The sequence below is a fragment of the Cynocephalus volans genome, chromosome 1, assembly GCF_027409185.1.
Source record: "Cynocephalus volans isolate mCynVol1 chromosome 1, mCynVol1.pri, whole genome shotgun sequence".
Lineage (NCBI taxonomy): Eukaryota > Metazoa > Chordata > Mammalia > Dermoptera > Cynocephalidae > Cynocephalus > Cynocephalus volans.
The window spans coordinates 301,952,829-301,968,687 of record NC_084460.1 but is presented as its reverse complement, the minus strand read 5'-3'; the positions used below and the strand labels follow the sequence as shown (position 1 = coordinate 301,968,687).

Genomic DNA, 15,859 nt, shown 5'->3' with positions numbered 1-15,859 from the left:
CTGAAAGAATCTTCCCAGGCAGGGCTGGAACAGGGACTATCTCGGTCTTTCCTGCAACCCACAGTCAGTTCTCTAAGGGGAGTGAAGAGGATTTCACTGTGGCAGCCCCCAAGGGTTTGAAGCGTCAAACCTCATTCAAAACATGCTGAGACACTGAGCTTGTGTGGTCTTCACATGTCCCAGGGGAGGTGCTCCTGTCCCATTTTACGAATGAAGAAGCTGAGCTTCAAGGGAGGCTGGCAGCTGAGGGCCACGCAGCTGTAGGTGCCCAGCGAGGCACACCTCGGCTCCCTTTGCCAACCAGCTACAGGGTCTGCTGTGATGGCATTTTACATTAAGCTTTGTTTTTCCCTCCATTATAAAAATAATAACATGCTCCTTATAGGATTTTTTTTCCTAACTGTTGGCCCCAAACGATCATGTGTTCTTAAGTTTTATTATGGATGCTATGCATAATTTCCGCAGTTGACTTCATTTCTCTGAGGTGAGCATACTTCAGATGTGGGCTGTTTTCTGTATCATGAGTGTTGTACTCACTTCATACTGGGGGATGTTTTTTCTCTCTGCTCATTCACTTTGAACAAGGAGAGGTTCATCTGGGCCCGGGTGGGTGGGTGGGCGGTATTGGTGTGTAGCACCCTACACTGTGTCTAGTAGAAGCCCCTCTCAGGTCCCGGGCTGGACCCAGTGGCTCCGTGGACACCCTTACCAGGCTCCCCACTTAGCTGGCGTGTCCCTGCCAAGCCCCACTCTGAGTTGTCACTTTATTGCCAGACCCTACATTTAGCTGTTGTTACCCTTCTCTTGGGCTTCTGCCCTCCCAGTGTGTGACCAGATGATTATTGGGGTGGGGGGAACAGTGGAGGAAGAAGTCTTAGCAACTAAGATTCCTCTTAGTGAAAGAATAGCGTTTGTGAGGGAAAACTCTGGTGGGGGCTTGGGGTAGGGCGGCTCCTGAGGACGTGGCTACCTGCGGTGGCTCAGGTTGGCTGGGTGGGCAGGTCTGATGGGGAGAGGAGAGGAGGAGAAAATAGCTAAAGAAGTGAGGCTGGGGTCTTGGTGGGGTGAAGGGCCCATGGAAAGGTCTTCACAGTATGGAACGGAGGACACGTTGAGAGTGAGGATGTCCTGAAGGATCTGAACTTTGCGTAGCTTTATCTGTCACTCCATGACCCCCAGGTCTTCAGTAAACTCTACTGCTTTTCCTGTATACTTTCCCCTTTAAAGATCACTTTGCTGTCTCGTAGAGCATTCTTTATCTTGATATTTCAGCCCATGTGCTCGTCATTGTGACCATCCTACTGAGTATTTATTTTAAAAAATTTTTATTTTAATAATTTCCTTTTAAAAATCCTTCAAGAATTTTTAAATTCTTGGCTGGTTGTTTTTCATAACTGCCTGTTCTTGTTTCACAAGTGCCTATTCCTGTGTTATGGTTTATTTCCAACCCCCCCTTTACGTCTGAGATTTTAATTATGTGTGTTCTGAAGTCCTCTTCTGATTGTCCTGCTAACTCTGTTTCCTCAGGGGTAAGTCTGGTGTGTTGAATGTGTTGTCTTTGGTACTGTTGGTGCCGTCCCAGGCGGATGATTCTCAACTGTACCGTATCTTTGTACCTGAAATCCCCTAATGTTCTGTCCAAAGCATTTGGCCTTAAGAGAAAAGCACCAGCAGTAGGTCACACTAAGACTGGGGGATGGGGTAGAAGCACTCTCGGGGACAAGTCTGGACTGCACAGCACATGGCCTGAGGGACTCAGAAGACCTTATCTTAACCCTAAAGACAGGAGAGTCTCCAGGAAACATGGGGACTACATCCACATCCACTGTGATGTCCCCTCACACTGTTGCCTCAGACTGTAGCTCTCCAGCCTGTCTCTGTGGAATCCTGTCTCTTTCAGCAGGGTCCCTTCCCCTTTTTGAACACTGCCCTTTGGCTCCAATGATACCTCTCTCCTCCTACCTGCCTGGCTAGTCCCTACCCGGTCCTGAAATTGCAGGTATTTCCCAACATTCTGGCCTTAGCTCTTTGATGGCTAGTAGTGCTCTTTGCTAAATACCCCCACTTCCATGCATGTGGGGGGGTTGCAGCCCCTGTGGTTGTGGGGACAGTGAATGGAAGTGGTGACGGCCCTCCAGAGCTCCCACTACCAGCATGAGTCCTTCCACGGCAGTCATTTATCCCTGGCAAGGTGCCTGGAAGCATTGGAGATGTCTCCTCCTTCATGAGCATGGTCCCCGAGTAGCCACATGGAAGGGAAGCCCCTCACCCCCGCCGCCAGAGGTGGACGTGCAGCGTGAGTGAGGAACAGAGCTTCGTTGCTTTGGATGACGGTGTCACAGAGTGGTTTGTGGCTGGAGCGTAACAGCCTATCAAGTGCAGAAGTTGGCCCAAGAGCAAGGACGGGGCAGCACTAATGGAATATGTGACATTGGACTGGGGGCCGGGCTGGGGCCGTCAAAGCCTGCTGGAATGTGGGATGTTGGCACACTGTGTATACTGTGGCAAGACACGTGGTAAGGTTCAGCTGTGCTGACGCACGAGGCAGGGGGTGTGCAAAACTGCTGGTGGATCTAGCAGGGGAGGCTGGGAGACATCGTCAGCAGTGCGCTGGTCCTGGACTGCGCTGGACAGGGTGCTGCGGAAGAGATGGGCTGGAAAAATACTCCACGTTTGGGCCGAGCCCGTGGCGCACTTGGTAGAGTGTGGCGCTGGGAGCGCTGCGACGCTCCCGCCGCGGGTTCGGATCCTATATAGAACTGGCCGGTGCACTCACTGGCTGAGTGCCGGTCACGAAAAGGACAAAAAAAAAAAAAAAAAAAAAAAATACTCCACGTTTGCAAGCTGGGGGGAGAAGGAGTCAACTAGAGGGAGGTGGGCAGGTGCCAGGGGCTTCCAGGGTTGACAGGTGAGCACTGCTGCCCACTCCAGTGTGCTGAACGCAGGGCTGGGCAGGCCTGCAGCGAGGACCACAGCACGGATATGTCCCCCTGCCCCCCATCATCACTGCTGAGTGTCGCTTCCAGCTTTCCCAAGTCTGCAGTCAGGCAGAGCTGGGACTGGGTGGCAGGGACAGGCACACAGCTGAGCAGAGCCAGAGGAGGCGCTGTGGGTGCCAGGACCTCGGGAGACCATGAAGTTGCTCAGCGAGCTGAAGTGCCAAAGAAACAAAATCCGGAGTTGCAGTTTGTGACTCCTGAGACTCGAAAACAGCCTCAGCAGGGCAGAGGCTGGGAAGCAATTCGGCATCTAAGGAGGGCTTCTTCTCGCATGTGCCACATTCAGGGTGTCCAGGGAACACGACTGAGAGGAATCAGGTGCCCACTCCCAAACAGGGTCCCTGGCCATGCCTGCCTGGGAGGGCTGCGGATTACCCTGGAGCAGTGGCTGCCCTGCGCCCCTTGCTCCCCTTCTGCAGACTTCATGCAGTCTATCCACCCTGTCCCGAGCAGGGTGTGGGGGTGGTGGACTGTCTCTGCATGGGGTGGAGCCTGCAAGCGAGCCCTAACTTGGAGGGAAAACCCCAAGCCCTGGACTGGAGCTCAGTGCCACCATTGGAGGGGACTCGGGCTGACTCCCCGGGGGAGGCAGGGGTGGTACATACTGAACAGGAAGGAGGGTGAATGGAACATGAGGCGGCTGGTGTCAGGGTCATTTGCCACCACCTCCAGCTCTCCCCACTTCCTAGTCACTGTGTGTGCAGGGGGCTGTGGCCAATGGATTGAGAGGATACATGTGTCTCTTCTGGGTCACAGCATGTTGCCCAGGCAGGGTCCTCTGCAGAGTGCTGTGTGGCACTGAGACTGTGGTGCTGCCCCAGCCTAAGGCCTTGACGACCAGGAAGAGCGGTGCCATCCACCACCCTGTGAGAATGGACACTGCCCTTTGTCACGGGAACATTGATCCCATCCACCCCCACCTGGCACCCAAGACCAAACTCCTCCCTGCCACCCGTGCCTCTTCAGACTCCAGTTTAGGATGGGATTTGGCCAAAGTCACAGAGGAGAAGGTCCAGCGTGAAGGTGTGACAAGTGGCCTCGGCAAGGGGTCCAGAGGAGGCCGTGCTCAGGCCCAGGAGCTGAGGAGGGCAAGGGGAGCCCGCTGCTGAGGTGGGGGGGGCGGGTGCCTGCTATCAGGGGCCTGCCTATGTGAGGGGTTGGGACCAGCTTAGGAACAGCTCCTGACCATCTCTTGGCCCCAAGCCCCTGGCAGGCCAGTCCCATCCCAGGCAGCCAGGCGGATGCAGAGGACAAGAGGACAAGGAGGTCAGGTTTGTAGAGTGGAGGTTTAATGGGACAATCACCATGATACCCCATTATAGCAGCCCCAGGCTGGAGACCCCAGGACCTGGCTGCACACCCCAGCACGGTGGGCCTAAAGGAGCACGGGCCCCACCTTCCTTTCCTTTCCTGGGGCACTGCTGCGCACCTGCACCTCCCACCCCCCAGGCAGCCACAACAGACAGGCCATCCTGTCCCCACACTCTTCCTGGATCCTGGGACCCCGTGTCCTGAGGGGCTAAGGCTTTCTGTGGGCCTGGGAGGCCCTCCCCAGATATGTCCATCCTCTTTGTGTCCCCTGCCCCACAACAAAGGAATATTTGTGTCCTTTTCCCTCTGCCAGGGGCTAAGGCTGCCAACCCTGGGGGTGGGGTGCAGGGTTCTGTGGGAGGGGACGGCTCAGAACCCTGCAAGGAGGCATGCACCAAGGACACTGCAGCCTGGGCCTCCTGGAAGACATAAGGCACGGTGTGGTGGTGGCCATGGGACTGCTGAGACTGTTGCCCCCAGGGGCAGCATCCAGCAGGTGCTGGCATCCAGGGCGAGGCACAGCCGTCAGTGTTGAGACAGGAGGCGTGGTGTGTACGGGCTGGCCCCAGGGCCTGCAGTGCAAGAGAGCTGAGGGGGCCCAGGCCCATGGGCCTCTGCTGGACATGAGGAGGTCCCTCTCCCCATGCCCCTGCCTGAGAGAGCCCATGGGAAGGGCTCTTGGGCCCGGGTGGAGCTCGTGGCCACAGCCAAGGTGCAGTCATGGCAGGCCCGGACCACAGAAGGCACAATTGTGGTGTCTGGGAGGTCGAGGGTCAGCCCACCAACAAGGCTAGGCGGACACGTTGACGTCCCTGAGAGAAATGGTACTGCTGGGGGCCTCATCCCCAAGCAGCAGGGCCGGTGAGTCAGAGTCTGTATCTGCATCTGCTCCATCACCAGCTAGCTCTGTGCTGGGCTCTGCGCTGGCCTCCGCACTGGGCTCTGCATTGGGGCCCAGGCCCTGGGACAGGATCTGCTGGATGGTCCTGCGCAGGTTGGGGTGCAGCCGGCCCTGCGTCTGGTAGAAGACCTCCAGTGCAAAGGACTTGAGGGCACCGGTGCAGAGGTCCTCATACAGCGGGATGGTATACATGCGCGACATCTGGGAGGCAAGGGCACTTGGTCAGCAGGGCAGGCTCCCAGGGCCAACCCGCCCAGCCAGCACAGCTGGACAGCCCTCCTATCCTGGGCCTGCCTGGACTCACCTGGCTGCAAGCCCCACCATGAGCTTCCCACCCCTGCCCTGCCAGCACAGGACATCTATGGAGGCCCCGTCTCCAGGGAGCTTAGGCAGGATGAGCCACGGACAGCAACAGGGAAGCCAGAGCCCGTAGGCTCGGGACCCCAGCCTCTGTCTGAGGGGCTCAGATGCCCCCTGGGCCCAGACCTGGAAGCAGAATGTCTGCAGGCCCAGGGCCTGACAGGCTCATGGCTGACGTGGGTGGAGACCCCCAGACTCCTGCTCCAGCTCGTCCCCTCCATGTCCTCTCCAAGGGCTAAACCCCATGCCCTTCTGACCTGGATCATGCCCCTGCTTGACCTTGACCCTGTGCCCTTCTGACCTGGATTGTACCCCTGCTTCCCAACCCAGACCTCAAGTCTTTTCCACGCCATTTTCCAGAATGTGCCTGGCCTGCCCTGAGTGGTCAGACTGGAGAGACTAGGATGCTGTCGGTAGAGATGGGGATGTCCCTGGCCTCCAAGGCGAGGCCAGCCCCCAGGCCAGGACCCCAGGCTGGTGGCCGCACCTGGCTCTCCAGAAAGCGCCGGACCCTGTGGAGGTCAGGATAGTAGTCGTTGCGGACCACGATCTGCAGCCAGCGGATGCGGATCTCGGCGTTCATGGAGTCCAGCAGGGAGGAGTAGCACTTGGACAGACTCATCACCACCTCTGCGGGGTGGTGGGCAGGTCAGGGCCATGCTGGAGCCCATCCCCTCCCCTGGACCACCCCCATCAGCTGCAGGACCCACCCTGGGGCAGCGGGGACCCATCCAGGAGCCGATCCAGGAAGAGCGCCGTCTGGAAGGTCCTCCACTTGGAGATGTCGATGACACTGGCCGAGGCGGCTGCCTGGTCCAGGGGCTCCGCAGTCCACAGTTGGAAAAGGGCCTCCACAGGCCGGGTCAGGCTGGATCCCTGAGACAGGTCTGGCTCGGCCAGCGGTGGGCCCGTGGCATTGAGCCAGCGCTCAAACTCCAGCCCTGTGAGGAGGAGCAATCCTGGGTCCCCACTGGGCTGGGAAGGGGACACCCAAGCAGCCTGCCCAGGACGCCCCAGGAGCATGGGCAGATCAGGGAGGCCAGGGTCAGCTCCAGATAGCGCCTGCCATGTAAAGCCACCGGAGGCGCTTCTGTGACAGGGCATGGGGAGGCCAGAAGGGCTCGGCTTGGTGACTGAAGGATCCCCCACCATGCCTGTCCTGGGCAATCAAGCACTTTAAACCCAACCTCAGCGCTCACGAGATGATGTTCTTGCTTTAAAGTGGTAGCACCAGGCAGCTGTGGGAGAAGGCTCTGCCCATCCTGTTCCCAAAACCCTTGGTCCACTTACTGTGCCTTTGGAAACTTAGGGTCATCATGCCCAGAACTGCCAGCCACACCTCACTGCCCTCCAGCAAATTCAAGCCATTCTCTAGATGTCAGACTCTCCCAGTCCCTTCCTTGAACCCTAAACCCTCAGACCCTCAGGGATGCCCTCATGTGTGTCACACAACCAGAGCTAAGTGGACTCAGCCAGCTGCAGGGCACTTCCTCCGCCCCTGCCCCAGGTCCCCTTCCTGCGACTGCCTAACTCAGTCTGCTTAGCCTAAGTGCCACCTCCTCCGGGAAGGCCCCTGGGCCCCGTCAGGCTGGGAAGCACACCTTCCAGTCTGCTCTCCTGGTGTCCCAGCCAGGACGCTGAGCCGCTGGGGCTTTCCTCTAGGCAGAGCCGGCACCTCGGGCAGCAGAGGCTGCTTGCCACCCCCACCCCTCCATTTCCTGGGCCCGTAGCGGGGCGGGGACAGCCTCACCTGCCCGGCAGTCCACACTCTGCTCCTTTAGCTCTGGGAAGAAGCTCAGGAAGGAGTCCAGCAGGTCCTGGGCTACCACGCTGGTGAACTTGTATTTCTCCACGTAGGCCTGTGTGGCAGGGCAAGGCCTCAGCAGGCCAGAGGGCGGTGTGCCGTGGCCGCCACAGGAGCCGGGGCCTGCACAGCATTTGGGGGTGTGCACCGTGGGGCGTGCCTGGCACAGGGCCGGCACGAAGGCAGGGGGCAGGTGGGCACAGAGGAGGCAGCCACCCCATCCCACAGGCCCTGCTGAGTGGCCAAAACTGGAGGCAGGAGAGGGAAGAGGTGGCACACCAGCAGGCCAGGTCCCAGGTGCCCACTGACCCCACCACCTGGAGAGAAGGGCAGTGAGCTGGGGAGGGGCTTGAGGTAGGAGGTGACAGAAACCGTGTTGGGGAGGGGGCTGCTCACTCGGAGAAAGTCATCAAAGCGCTGGGGGTCTCCGCAGAGCTGGGACAGGTAGTACACAAAACAGTAGCCCTTCTCGTAGGTGAACAGGTTCATTAGGTGGCTGGGATTCACTCCTGCAAGGGGAACGCCATGTGTGGGCTGGGATGGACCCGCCTATGGCCCATGGGGAAGGGGCAGTGGTCAGGTGCCAAGGAGCAGGAGGGGCCAAGGGGCACTGTCCCTCCCATGTCCAGAGGCGTGCTGACACCCTGGAGTACAGTGACAAGCCTGACCTGCCTGGGGGCCTCGAGGGAGACTGAGGGCCCACATGCCACATGACCTGTGCCAGAGCCCCTGGGGGCAGCAGCATGGGGAGGCCTGCCTTTGGCTAGGAGCACCAGTGGGCATGGTGGGGATCCACCCACAGTGGGAGACAGAGCAGCTCCATCCAGAGCAAGGGAAGGGCAGGCAAGGAGGCCCTGAGGTGACATCCACAGGGGTCCCAGGGGGCGAGGGTACCTGGCTCCAGCTTGACCTGCAGCTTGCTGACTGGACTGTCCTCTCCAAGAAGTTTCATCTGCCTGTGCAGGGCATCCAGGCGGAAGGCTGTCTCCAGACAGGTGAAGGCAGCACCTGGACGGGGTCAGAGAGGCAGGGGACAGGTGGGTGGAGGCTGAGCACATGTGGCAGGTGCCATGGTGCCGCCCTGGCTGCTCCCTGCACTGCAGAACTGGCCCGAGGGGAAGGCCAGGCAGGCACAGTGGGCAACCACAGCCCGGAGGCCGCTGGCCATGGCAGTACCGTAGGTCTCCGTGGTGATGCGGCGCTGGGCGTAGGTGGCCAGGCCCTCGCTCAGCCACATCTCCTCCCACGTGGCATTGGTGACGGCGTTGCCGAACCAGCTGTGGGCCACCTCATGGATGACGTCGATGACCAGGAACTCGTCGCTCTCCAGGATGGAGCAGATGATGAAAGTGAGGCAGGGGTTCTCCATGGCCACGATGGGGAAAGACGGGGGTAGGAAGACGATGTCGTACCTGTGTGTGCCGGCGGACGGGCGGTGAGAGGCCGGCCGAGGGGCTCGGCTCCTGTCCCAGCACGCCCACACCTCACCCTCCACCTGGGGGAGCAGCCCAGCCCCTGCAGGGAGCATCCCGTCCCCCCTCCAGGGATGCGGGGACAGGGCGCCCCAGAGGTTGGACAGGGGCCTCCCCCTCTAGGCCCCGTTTGCTCCTCTGGGCAGTGGGGACTTGCCCTCTGACTCCCTCTTCCAGCCAGCTGGGCTCCCAAGGGACACCAGTACCCTGTCCCCAGTACCACAGGACATACCTGCCCCACAAGTATGGCCCGTACAGCCGCTCGGCCGCGCTCAGCCACTGCTCCACCGCGCCCGACAGCTTGCTGGTGGCCGTGGGCAGGAGGCATGGCTCGGCCCACACGCGGCTCCTGGCACAGGTTGGACAGTGAGCAGAGGCTGGCCAGCCCCACCAGGCCCTCCTCTGCCTCGGGAGCTCCAATAACACCCATGCCTCGCCCCGCCTGGCCGGCTGCCCAGCCCGCAGCCCGCCACCCCGCCTCGCTGGCCCTTCCCCAGCAGGGGCGGGTTGCTTCTGAGGTGCCGCTTGGCCCATTTTGTCTCTGGGTCGAAGGAACCCATGAGGGCGAGAGGGTGTGCCAGTCTGCGGTGTGGTCATGGCAGTGAGGACAGGGACTGGGTCAGGGCGCTGGGCATGACCATCTGAGGGCAGGTGGGGTGAGGACGGCCTGGCAGGGTGGCCCTGGGTCTACCTGGGCCCGATGTCTGCCGGCTTGAGATCTCCGGCCACAAGGGCCACGAGGTAGGCGGGCACAGGGTGCTCCATGTGGAAGCGGTAGACGCCCTCCTCCTCCACGTACGCACTCTGGGTGGCGCTCATCAGCACCTGCACCCCTGATGGGGCCTGCGAGGAGGCTGGACTGAGGACCAGGCGCCCCTCATCAGGCACCCACATCCAGGGCCGGGAACTGCAGCTTTGATGGGGCACCCCATGCCCTTGTCAGTAAGCCCTATATCCGTGTAGGAAGCCCCACATCCACATCTGATAGGGAACCCCACACCCGCCATCAGGAAGCTCACGACCTGGGTCAGGGAACCTCATCGTTGCCAGAGAACCTCTCATCCCAGCAAAGAGCCCCCATGCTATGCTGCATTCCCACGCTCCCAGCCTGCAAATCTGCTGCAGTCGGAGGGGGAGGGGCTGCAAAACTTGAGCCCAGTGACCCTCGGTCCCCACCAGAGATCCAGCAACTCCGTCTGGAGCCCCCTTGTCAGGGCCTCCTATATCCCCACTGGGGCCTCATCCTGGGTCCAGCACCCCGACCCAGTCAGGCCATCTGTGGCAGCCCTGGCCCCATGAGGAGGGTGGGCTCCTTCCAGGACAATTGGGCAACAGTGAGGAGAGGAGTGGGCATGCGCAGCTCTGCCTGGCCAGGCTGGTGGGCTCAGTCTCCAGGTAGCACCCGGAGCAGGTGGAGGTGCGCCAGGTTGGCGCAGGGACAGGGAGGGAGGCCGGTGGACCCTGACCTTGACAACGGCTGAGTAGGTGCACTTCACGGCGGGTGTGTCAAAGCACGGGAAGAAGGAGCGGTTGCACACGGAGTGGCCCTGGGTGAAGACGAAGGGCTTGGCATTGCCGTAGGTCAGCTCTGGGTCGAGCCACCAGATCTGCGGGCAGGGGGAGCTGGGTCAGCAGACAGTCACCAGCTCACAGCTCTAGGCCTGGAGCCTCGAGGGCAGCAGCAGGGCAGCGAGGCTCTGTGGCCCAACACCGATGGTCTCACTGGGCTCGTTCAGGGTGAGCAGCCGTGCCTGTGGCCTTCACTTGCCCACCTGGTGCCCTCAGTCCCTCCCCTGGGCAGGGACATCGAGGGCAGCTGACCCAGAGCGTGGCCTGTGCTACATCACCACAGCCAGCCCCTGCTCCAGGCAGGACCCAGGCTTTGGGGAACCAGCCCAGGGAATCTCCCAGTCCATGCCAGGACAAAAAAAGGAAAAAGCTCAGCATGGTATTATCCAGGCTTCCAAAGGGAAACTGAGGCACAGTCAGAACTCCTCAAGTCCAAATTCCCACAGGCTGGCAGCCAATCTGATCTTTGCCAGGAAAAGGAGCCAGGGACGTGGAAATGGGAAAACCAGAGCTTCATGACGCTCACCCACGCTGGCAGGGAGCAAGCAAGCCTGAGCCCAGGGCCAACCCTGGACGGGGCAGCCTCACCAGGAGGACCACATGGGGGACAGGTTCTAGGCCAGGAGACGGTGGGAAGTGAATGGAGGCCAGGCATGAAGCTCCAAGAGGACCGCTGTGGCCATGGGGAGGGCCGCTGGGGGTGGTGTCCAGGGGCTGCGGTGGAGCACTGTGGAATGTGCGTGCTCCCTGAGGGCCGGTGCCCGCTCTCCTGCCGCCTTCAGGACCAAGGTCCCCACTTGGCCAACTTCTCACACGTACCAATGCTGGCAGGTGAGCTGAGACTTTTCTTGCTCCCAGACGCTGAGACCCCTGTCCCTCTGTGTCCTCCTGCCTCCCTGGTCTCATCTCTCACCAAGCGTCTGGTCTCTCCAACAGGGTCAGCTCAGACTACGGGAGGGGGACTCTTTCCCAACTGCAGCCATGTCACTGTGGTCCTGAACCTGCCCTGCAGCTAACCCTCACCCTCCCTATTCCTTGTCCACTTCAGTGACCAGTACACATGGGTCCTCCCAGGACCACAAATGGAAGACACGCCCCTGACACTCCTCCAAAGGTGGGTAAGCCTGGAATCCACAGCTGACAGCCACTGTGGGGACTGCGGATCCCAGACCCGGTAGGGCTGCCTCCCTGCAGACCCTAGACTCAGGAGGGGTTACCTCCCCTGCAGACCCAGCCAGGCCCCTGCCAGCACTTGTGGACCTCTTCAAAACTTTCCCTTGGCTGCCCTGTCCCTGTCCCCTCACTGCAGCACACCCACAGGGCTGTTTTCCTTTCCTGCTGAGCCCTGGGGCTGCCCCAGAACTCTGGACTCCACAGGTCAGGACCCAGGAATCTGTATCAAAGAGACTCCCTGCAGTGGATCCTGCTGCAGGTCGTCCTCGGCCCACACCAGGGGGACAGGCCCCCTTGGTCCCCCAACTGCCCTTTGCCCCCACCGTCCCCTCCTGCACCTGCTCCACTGCTGCACCTCCTCTCCCCCGCCCACACGTCCACCCCTCAGCTTTGGTGGGATGGCTGTCTCCCCAGAGACCAGTGGAGCGAGGGGCTGGGGCAGACCTCCCCCGACAGGCTGGGCCCTGCCCCATTCCCTTTCTGCCAGCCCATCTTAGGCACCCGGGACACAGTGGCTGACGGGCTGGCGGAGAAGGAACGGGCCTAGGGACTCCACACTGCAGGGCAGAAATAAAGCTGTTCGGGGTGGGGTGGGGTGGGGTGCAGGAATGGGGCACAGGGGGCATGGGCCCTGATTCTTCAGCACCCACAAACTGCCTCTGGAAGTTTGGGTCTGCTGGCAGGGCCTCCGAGGGAGCCCAGAGATCTCCTGCTGCATCTCCATCTGCAGCAGGGACAGGCGGATTTGGGCCAAGTCCCTGGAGCGGCCAGGAAAAGAAGGGGTCGCCACGTGAAGGCCCTGAGCCCACAGTACTCACATGTCCTGGGGGGCACCCACAGTTAGAGGCCAAACGCTCTGCCTTCTGCAAGGGGCCAGCTTGCAGCCTGGGCCAGGCTCTTTGTCCCAACCAACCCTGGAACCAGTCTGTGGGGGCCACAGTGCCTCTCCCTGCCTGGAGCACCCAAAGGCCACTGAACAAGCTTGGGAAGCCCAGGGACAATGGCCACCTTGCTCCCCAGGTTCTGTCCTCAGTGGCTTGTGAGGGCCCTGGTCCCACCACTGTGCTGGCCATGGTCTTGTGTGCAGCAGACACACAGGCTCCAAGTTCACAGGTCAAGGCCAGGAAGGAACCCGTTCCTAGTTCTCACCCATCATGGTGGGACACACCTGCCACCTGTCAGAGCCCCAGAGTACCACAGCAGGCATTAAGAGCTAAGCCCGGCAGGCCAGCGGCCAGCACACCCACAGGGTTCCAGGAAGAGGGTGAGGTGGCAGGCCGTGCTCAGGGCTCCTGGGAAATGTGCAGGAAGCCCACAGGTGTGCATCTGGTCTGTGCTCTTCCTGTCCAGATGTCACGCAGGGGCCCCCCACCTGGCGCCTCTACACTACCCTGTCAATTTGTGTGCCACAGGCAGTGACAGATGGAACCTCCCAGGGCCTCCAGAGCCGTGTGCGTGTTGTGTATGTATGTTGGCTGTCGCGTGTGTGCTGTCCATGCTACCCAGAGATTGGCTTGAGCATCATGTTGTGGGAATGAAAAGCCTGCTCCATCCTGCAAGCCCCACCAGCAGCAGAGGTGGTGGTGTGTGTGTCGGGGGCTCAAGCCATGGTGCCTGACCCGGGCCACTGGCCTTTCTAGCAGGGCACCTAGGATGGTGCGTACCCCGTATCCAAAGCCCTTCCTGTGTGTCTGTGTTTTGGGGTGTGGAGCCCATCCGCCTCAGCTCCCCACCAGTCCTGGCCAAGGGAGTCCAAAGCAGCACAGGAGGGAGCCTGCACGGCCCTCTCTGCTGCCATCAGATCTGCCTGTCCCTCATTCCACCTCCGGAGAACAGGCCCTCTGGCATCTGTCAACCCGGCCCACTCCTCTATGCCAGGCTCTAGCACACGTATGGCTCGGCAGGTGCCCACCACAAGCTGCTCTTGTCCCCAGGCAGGGACAGGACACCTGAGTGGGAGGTGACGCGCTGTCCCCGTGCTCGCTGCCTACGGGGCCAGGACCCGGGGCTCTACCCAGGGCTCCCAAGGGCTCACGAGCAACAGCTAGGAGTCGGGAGGGCGCCTGGACTACCGTCTGGGGCCGGGCTGTCCCCGCCCACCCGGACTCACGGCGGGGGCGTCGGTGGAGGTGTAGCGCAGGATGACCTGGAAGGGCTGGTGCGCCTGCAGCTCGGGCGGCAGCGTGACGGTGAGCGAAGAGCCGTAGTCGGTGAACGGATCCACCCTGAAGGCCAGCGGGCAGCAGGCGCGCTCGGTGCCGGGCGCCTCGGGGAAGGCGGGCAGCGGGGGCGGCGGCGCGGGCCCGGGCCCGGGTCCGGGTCCGGGGAAGGCGAAGGCGCAGGGCGGCTCGGCGGGGGCGGCGGCGGCGGCGGGGGCGCGGCGGAAGGCGGCCGAGTGCAGGCGCAGGGCCGGGTGCGCGTCGAGCACGAGCGCGCGGGGCGCGGGCCGCAGCGCGCACAGCTCGAGCACCAGGCAGCCGGCCAGCTCGCGCGCCTCGGGCCGCAGCTCCAGGCCCAGCTGCAGGTGGCGGAGGCGGAAGAGCTGCGCGCTGGAGGCCGAGGCCACGTCCAGGGCGGGCGGCGGCGCGGGCGGCGGGCGGGCGGGCGCGGCCTGGGCGCCGGGCGCCTTGCGGCAGCAGCACTGCGCCGCCATGGCCCCGCCGCTGGGTGAAATCCATGGGCGGCGGCCGCGCCGGGCCGCGGGGAGCGGGCGAGGGGCGCCGGGCGGCGGCGGGGCGCGGGCACAACAGGAAGTCGCGCCGGGAGCCGCCCGGCCCGGCCCCGTGCCGCGCGCCGCCCCGCTCGGGCTCCGCTCGGCCGCCGCCGGGGGCGCTGTGCGCCAGGCGGGGAGGGCCCGGGGCCGGGGCCGGGGCCGCGGTGACCCCAGGAGGCGGGATCGCCGGGACGCGGCGCGGTCTGTGCGTCCGGAGAGCGTGCGGTCAGGAGCTCGGTGTTACCCGTCCCCTCGGGGGCCGCGGGCCCCGGGGACGATGCTCACGATCCCCCCCACGCACTTCCCCGCGAGTCGAGCCGTGTGGCCTGCGTGGTGGGCGCGGTGCTGTCACATACCGCAGCCACTAGCCATGTGGGGCTGTTCAGGTCTAAATTCAGTGCAGTTAGGGGCCGGCTGGCTCGCAGGTGGTGCTGACAACACAGGGTCCAGAGTTCGATCCCTGCACCGGCAGCCGCCAAGAAAAGGAAATAAATAAACCAGTAAATTCACGTAGAGTTCGGTCCCTTAGTCGCACTAGCCACGTTGCAAGGCCTCCCTGTGTGTTTGTGTGTGCATGGGCGGGGGGACGGGGATGAATGGACACCGCACAGAGGGGACATGCCCATCAGCACGGGAAGTTCTGTGGGACAGTGAGTGCTGCCTGAAGGGCCGGCAGGGCCCAGGAGGCCCGACGGTTTTGGAGATGCCCCTCAGGTCCACTCCTGATGGCCAGATTCCGGTGCAGGCCGCCCTACGATGAGCCCGTTCACGGTCCTTGTCCAGGAGGGGAGGGCTGCAGACCAGCAGGGGTCCTTCACGTCTGGCAGGAGCTGCCTAGTTGGAGAAGCTTTGGAATGAGATGGGCCACCATGATGTTGCTGTTGACAGCAGGTAAGAATTCTGACTCTCAGCGAAAAGGCTCTTTTGGGGCTGGGGAAACATCTAGGAACCTAGAATGCCTTGCTCCTCTGCTCGGTCGTGGTGGGGCGAAGCGTGGGGCTGGACTCAGACTCCACTCTGGACTGCATGTCATCCCTGAGGGCTGTTTAATCTGTCTGGACTCAGTCTCCCCACTTGTACCCCATGTTCATATCTGCCCACCTTCCCTGTGGTTGGGTGGGGTAGGAAGGACGGCTGAGAGGTGACGTGCATGTTCATGGATACAGACTACTGGCACTGAGGCACTGCTTCAGTTTTCCCTTGGGTCCTTGGGTCCTCACATGCCCTCTTAGCTGGGAGGACACAGTCTCCCTTTTGGGGTGCCCAGGAACCCCATAGCTCATACAGTCACTCGTAGGTGGGGGTCAGTCCTGCATCCAAGACTTAAGAGGGGAGAGAACTGGTGTGTGATCCTACCTGGCTGCTTTCAGATGGCCCAACATGGTGGTGGCCCCACGGTGCCAAGGGCAGACCGTTTTAGATGGTACTCCCAGTTCAACTGGACTCTCTAGAGCCCACCCTGGATTGGTAGATCTGTACACGAGGTGCCACACTAGCCTGCCCTGGTCACCTTCAGGGTAAATTCACATCAGGGGCCTTGTTGCCCTTCCTGCCATG

The 15,859-nt window shown here is 61.8% G+C and overlaps 1 protein-coding gene across 1 annotated transcript; it reads right to left on the bottom strand.

The window, feature by feature from the left end:
* Positions 1-4,266: 4,266 nt before the first annotated feature.
* On the bottom strand, positions 4,267-14,323 carry RNPEPL1 (arginyl aminopeptidase like 1). The gene is made up of 11 exons (XM_063098052.1): positions 13,700-14,323; positions 10,314-10,454; positions 9,539-9,690; positions 9,080-9,196; positions 8,552-8,787; positions 8,270-8,383; positions 7,772-7,884; positions 7,322-7,430; positions 6,282-6,512; positions 6,059-6,201; positions 4,267-5,412 (listed from the first exon to the last, which is right to left on the bottom strand). The coding sequence occupies exons 1-11, from the start codon at positions 14,240-14,242 to the stop codon at positions 5,101-5,103; spliced, it is 2,211 nt and encodes a 736-aa protein (XP_062954122.1). The 5' UTR covers positions 14,243-14,323; the 3' UTR covers positions 4,267-5,100.
* Between the last annotated feature and the right edge of the window lie 1,536 nt (positions 14,324-15,859).

Excerpts from the sequence above, each read along its gene's own strand:
- RNPEPL1 (XM_063098052.1), bottom strand. The coding sequence starts at position 14,242 with ATGGCGGCGCAGTGCTGCTGCCGCAAGGCGCCCGGCGCCCAGGCCGCG. Across the intron at positions 9,691-10,313 it reads CCTACTCAGCCGTTGTCAAG|GCCCCATCAGGGGTGCAGGT; the intron begins GTCAGGGTCCAC and ends GCCTCCTCGCAG. Across the intron at positions 8,384-8,551 it reads CATCACCACGGAGACCTACG|GTGCTGCCTTCACCTGTCTG; the intron begins GTACTGCCATGG and ends GACCCCGTCCAG.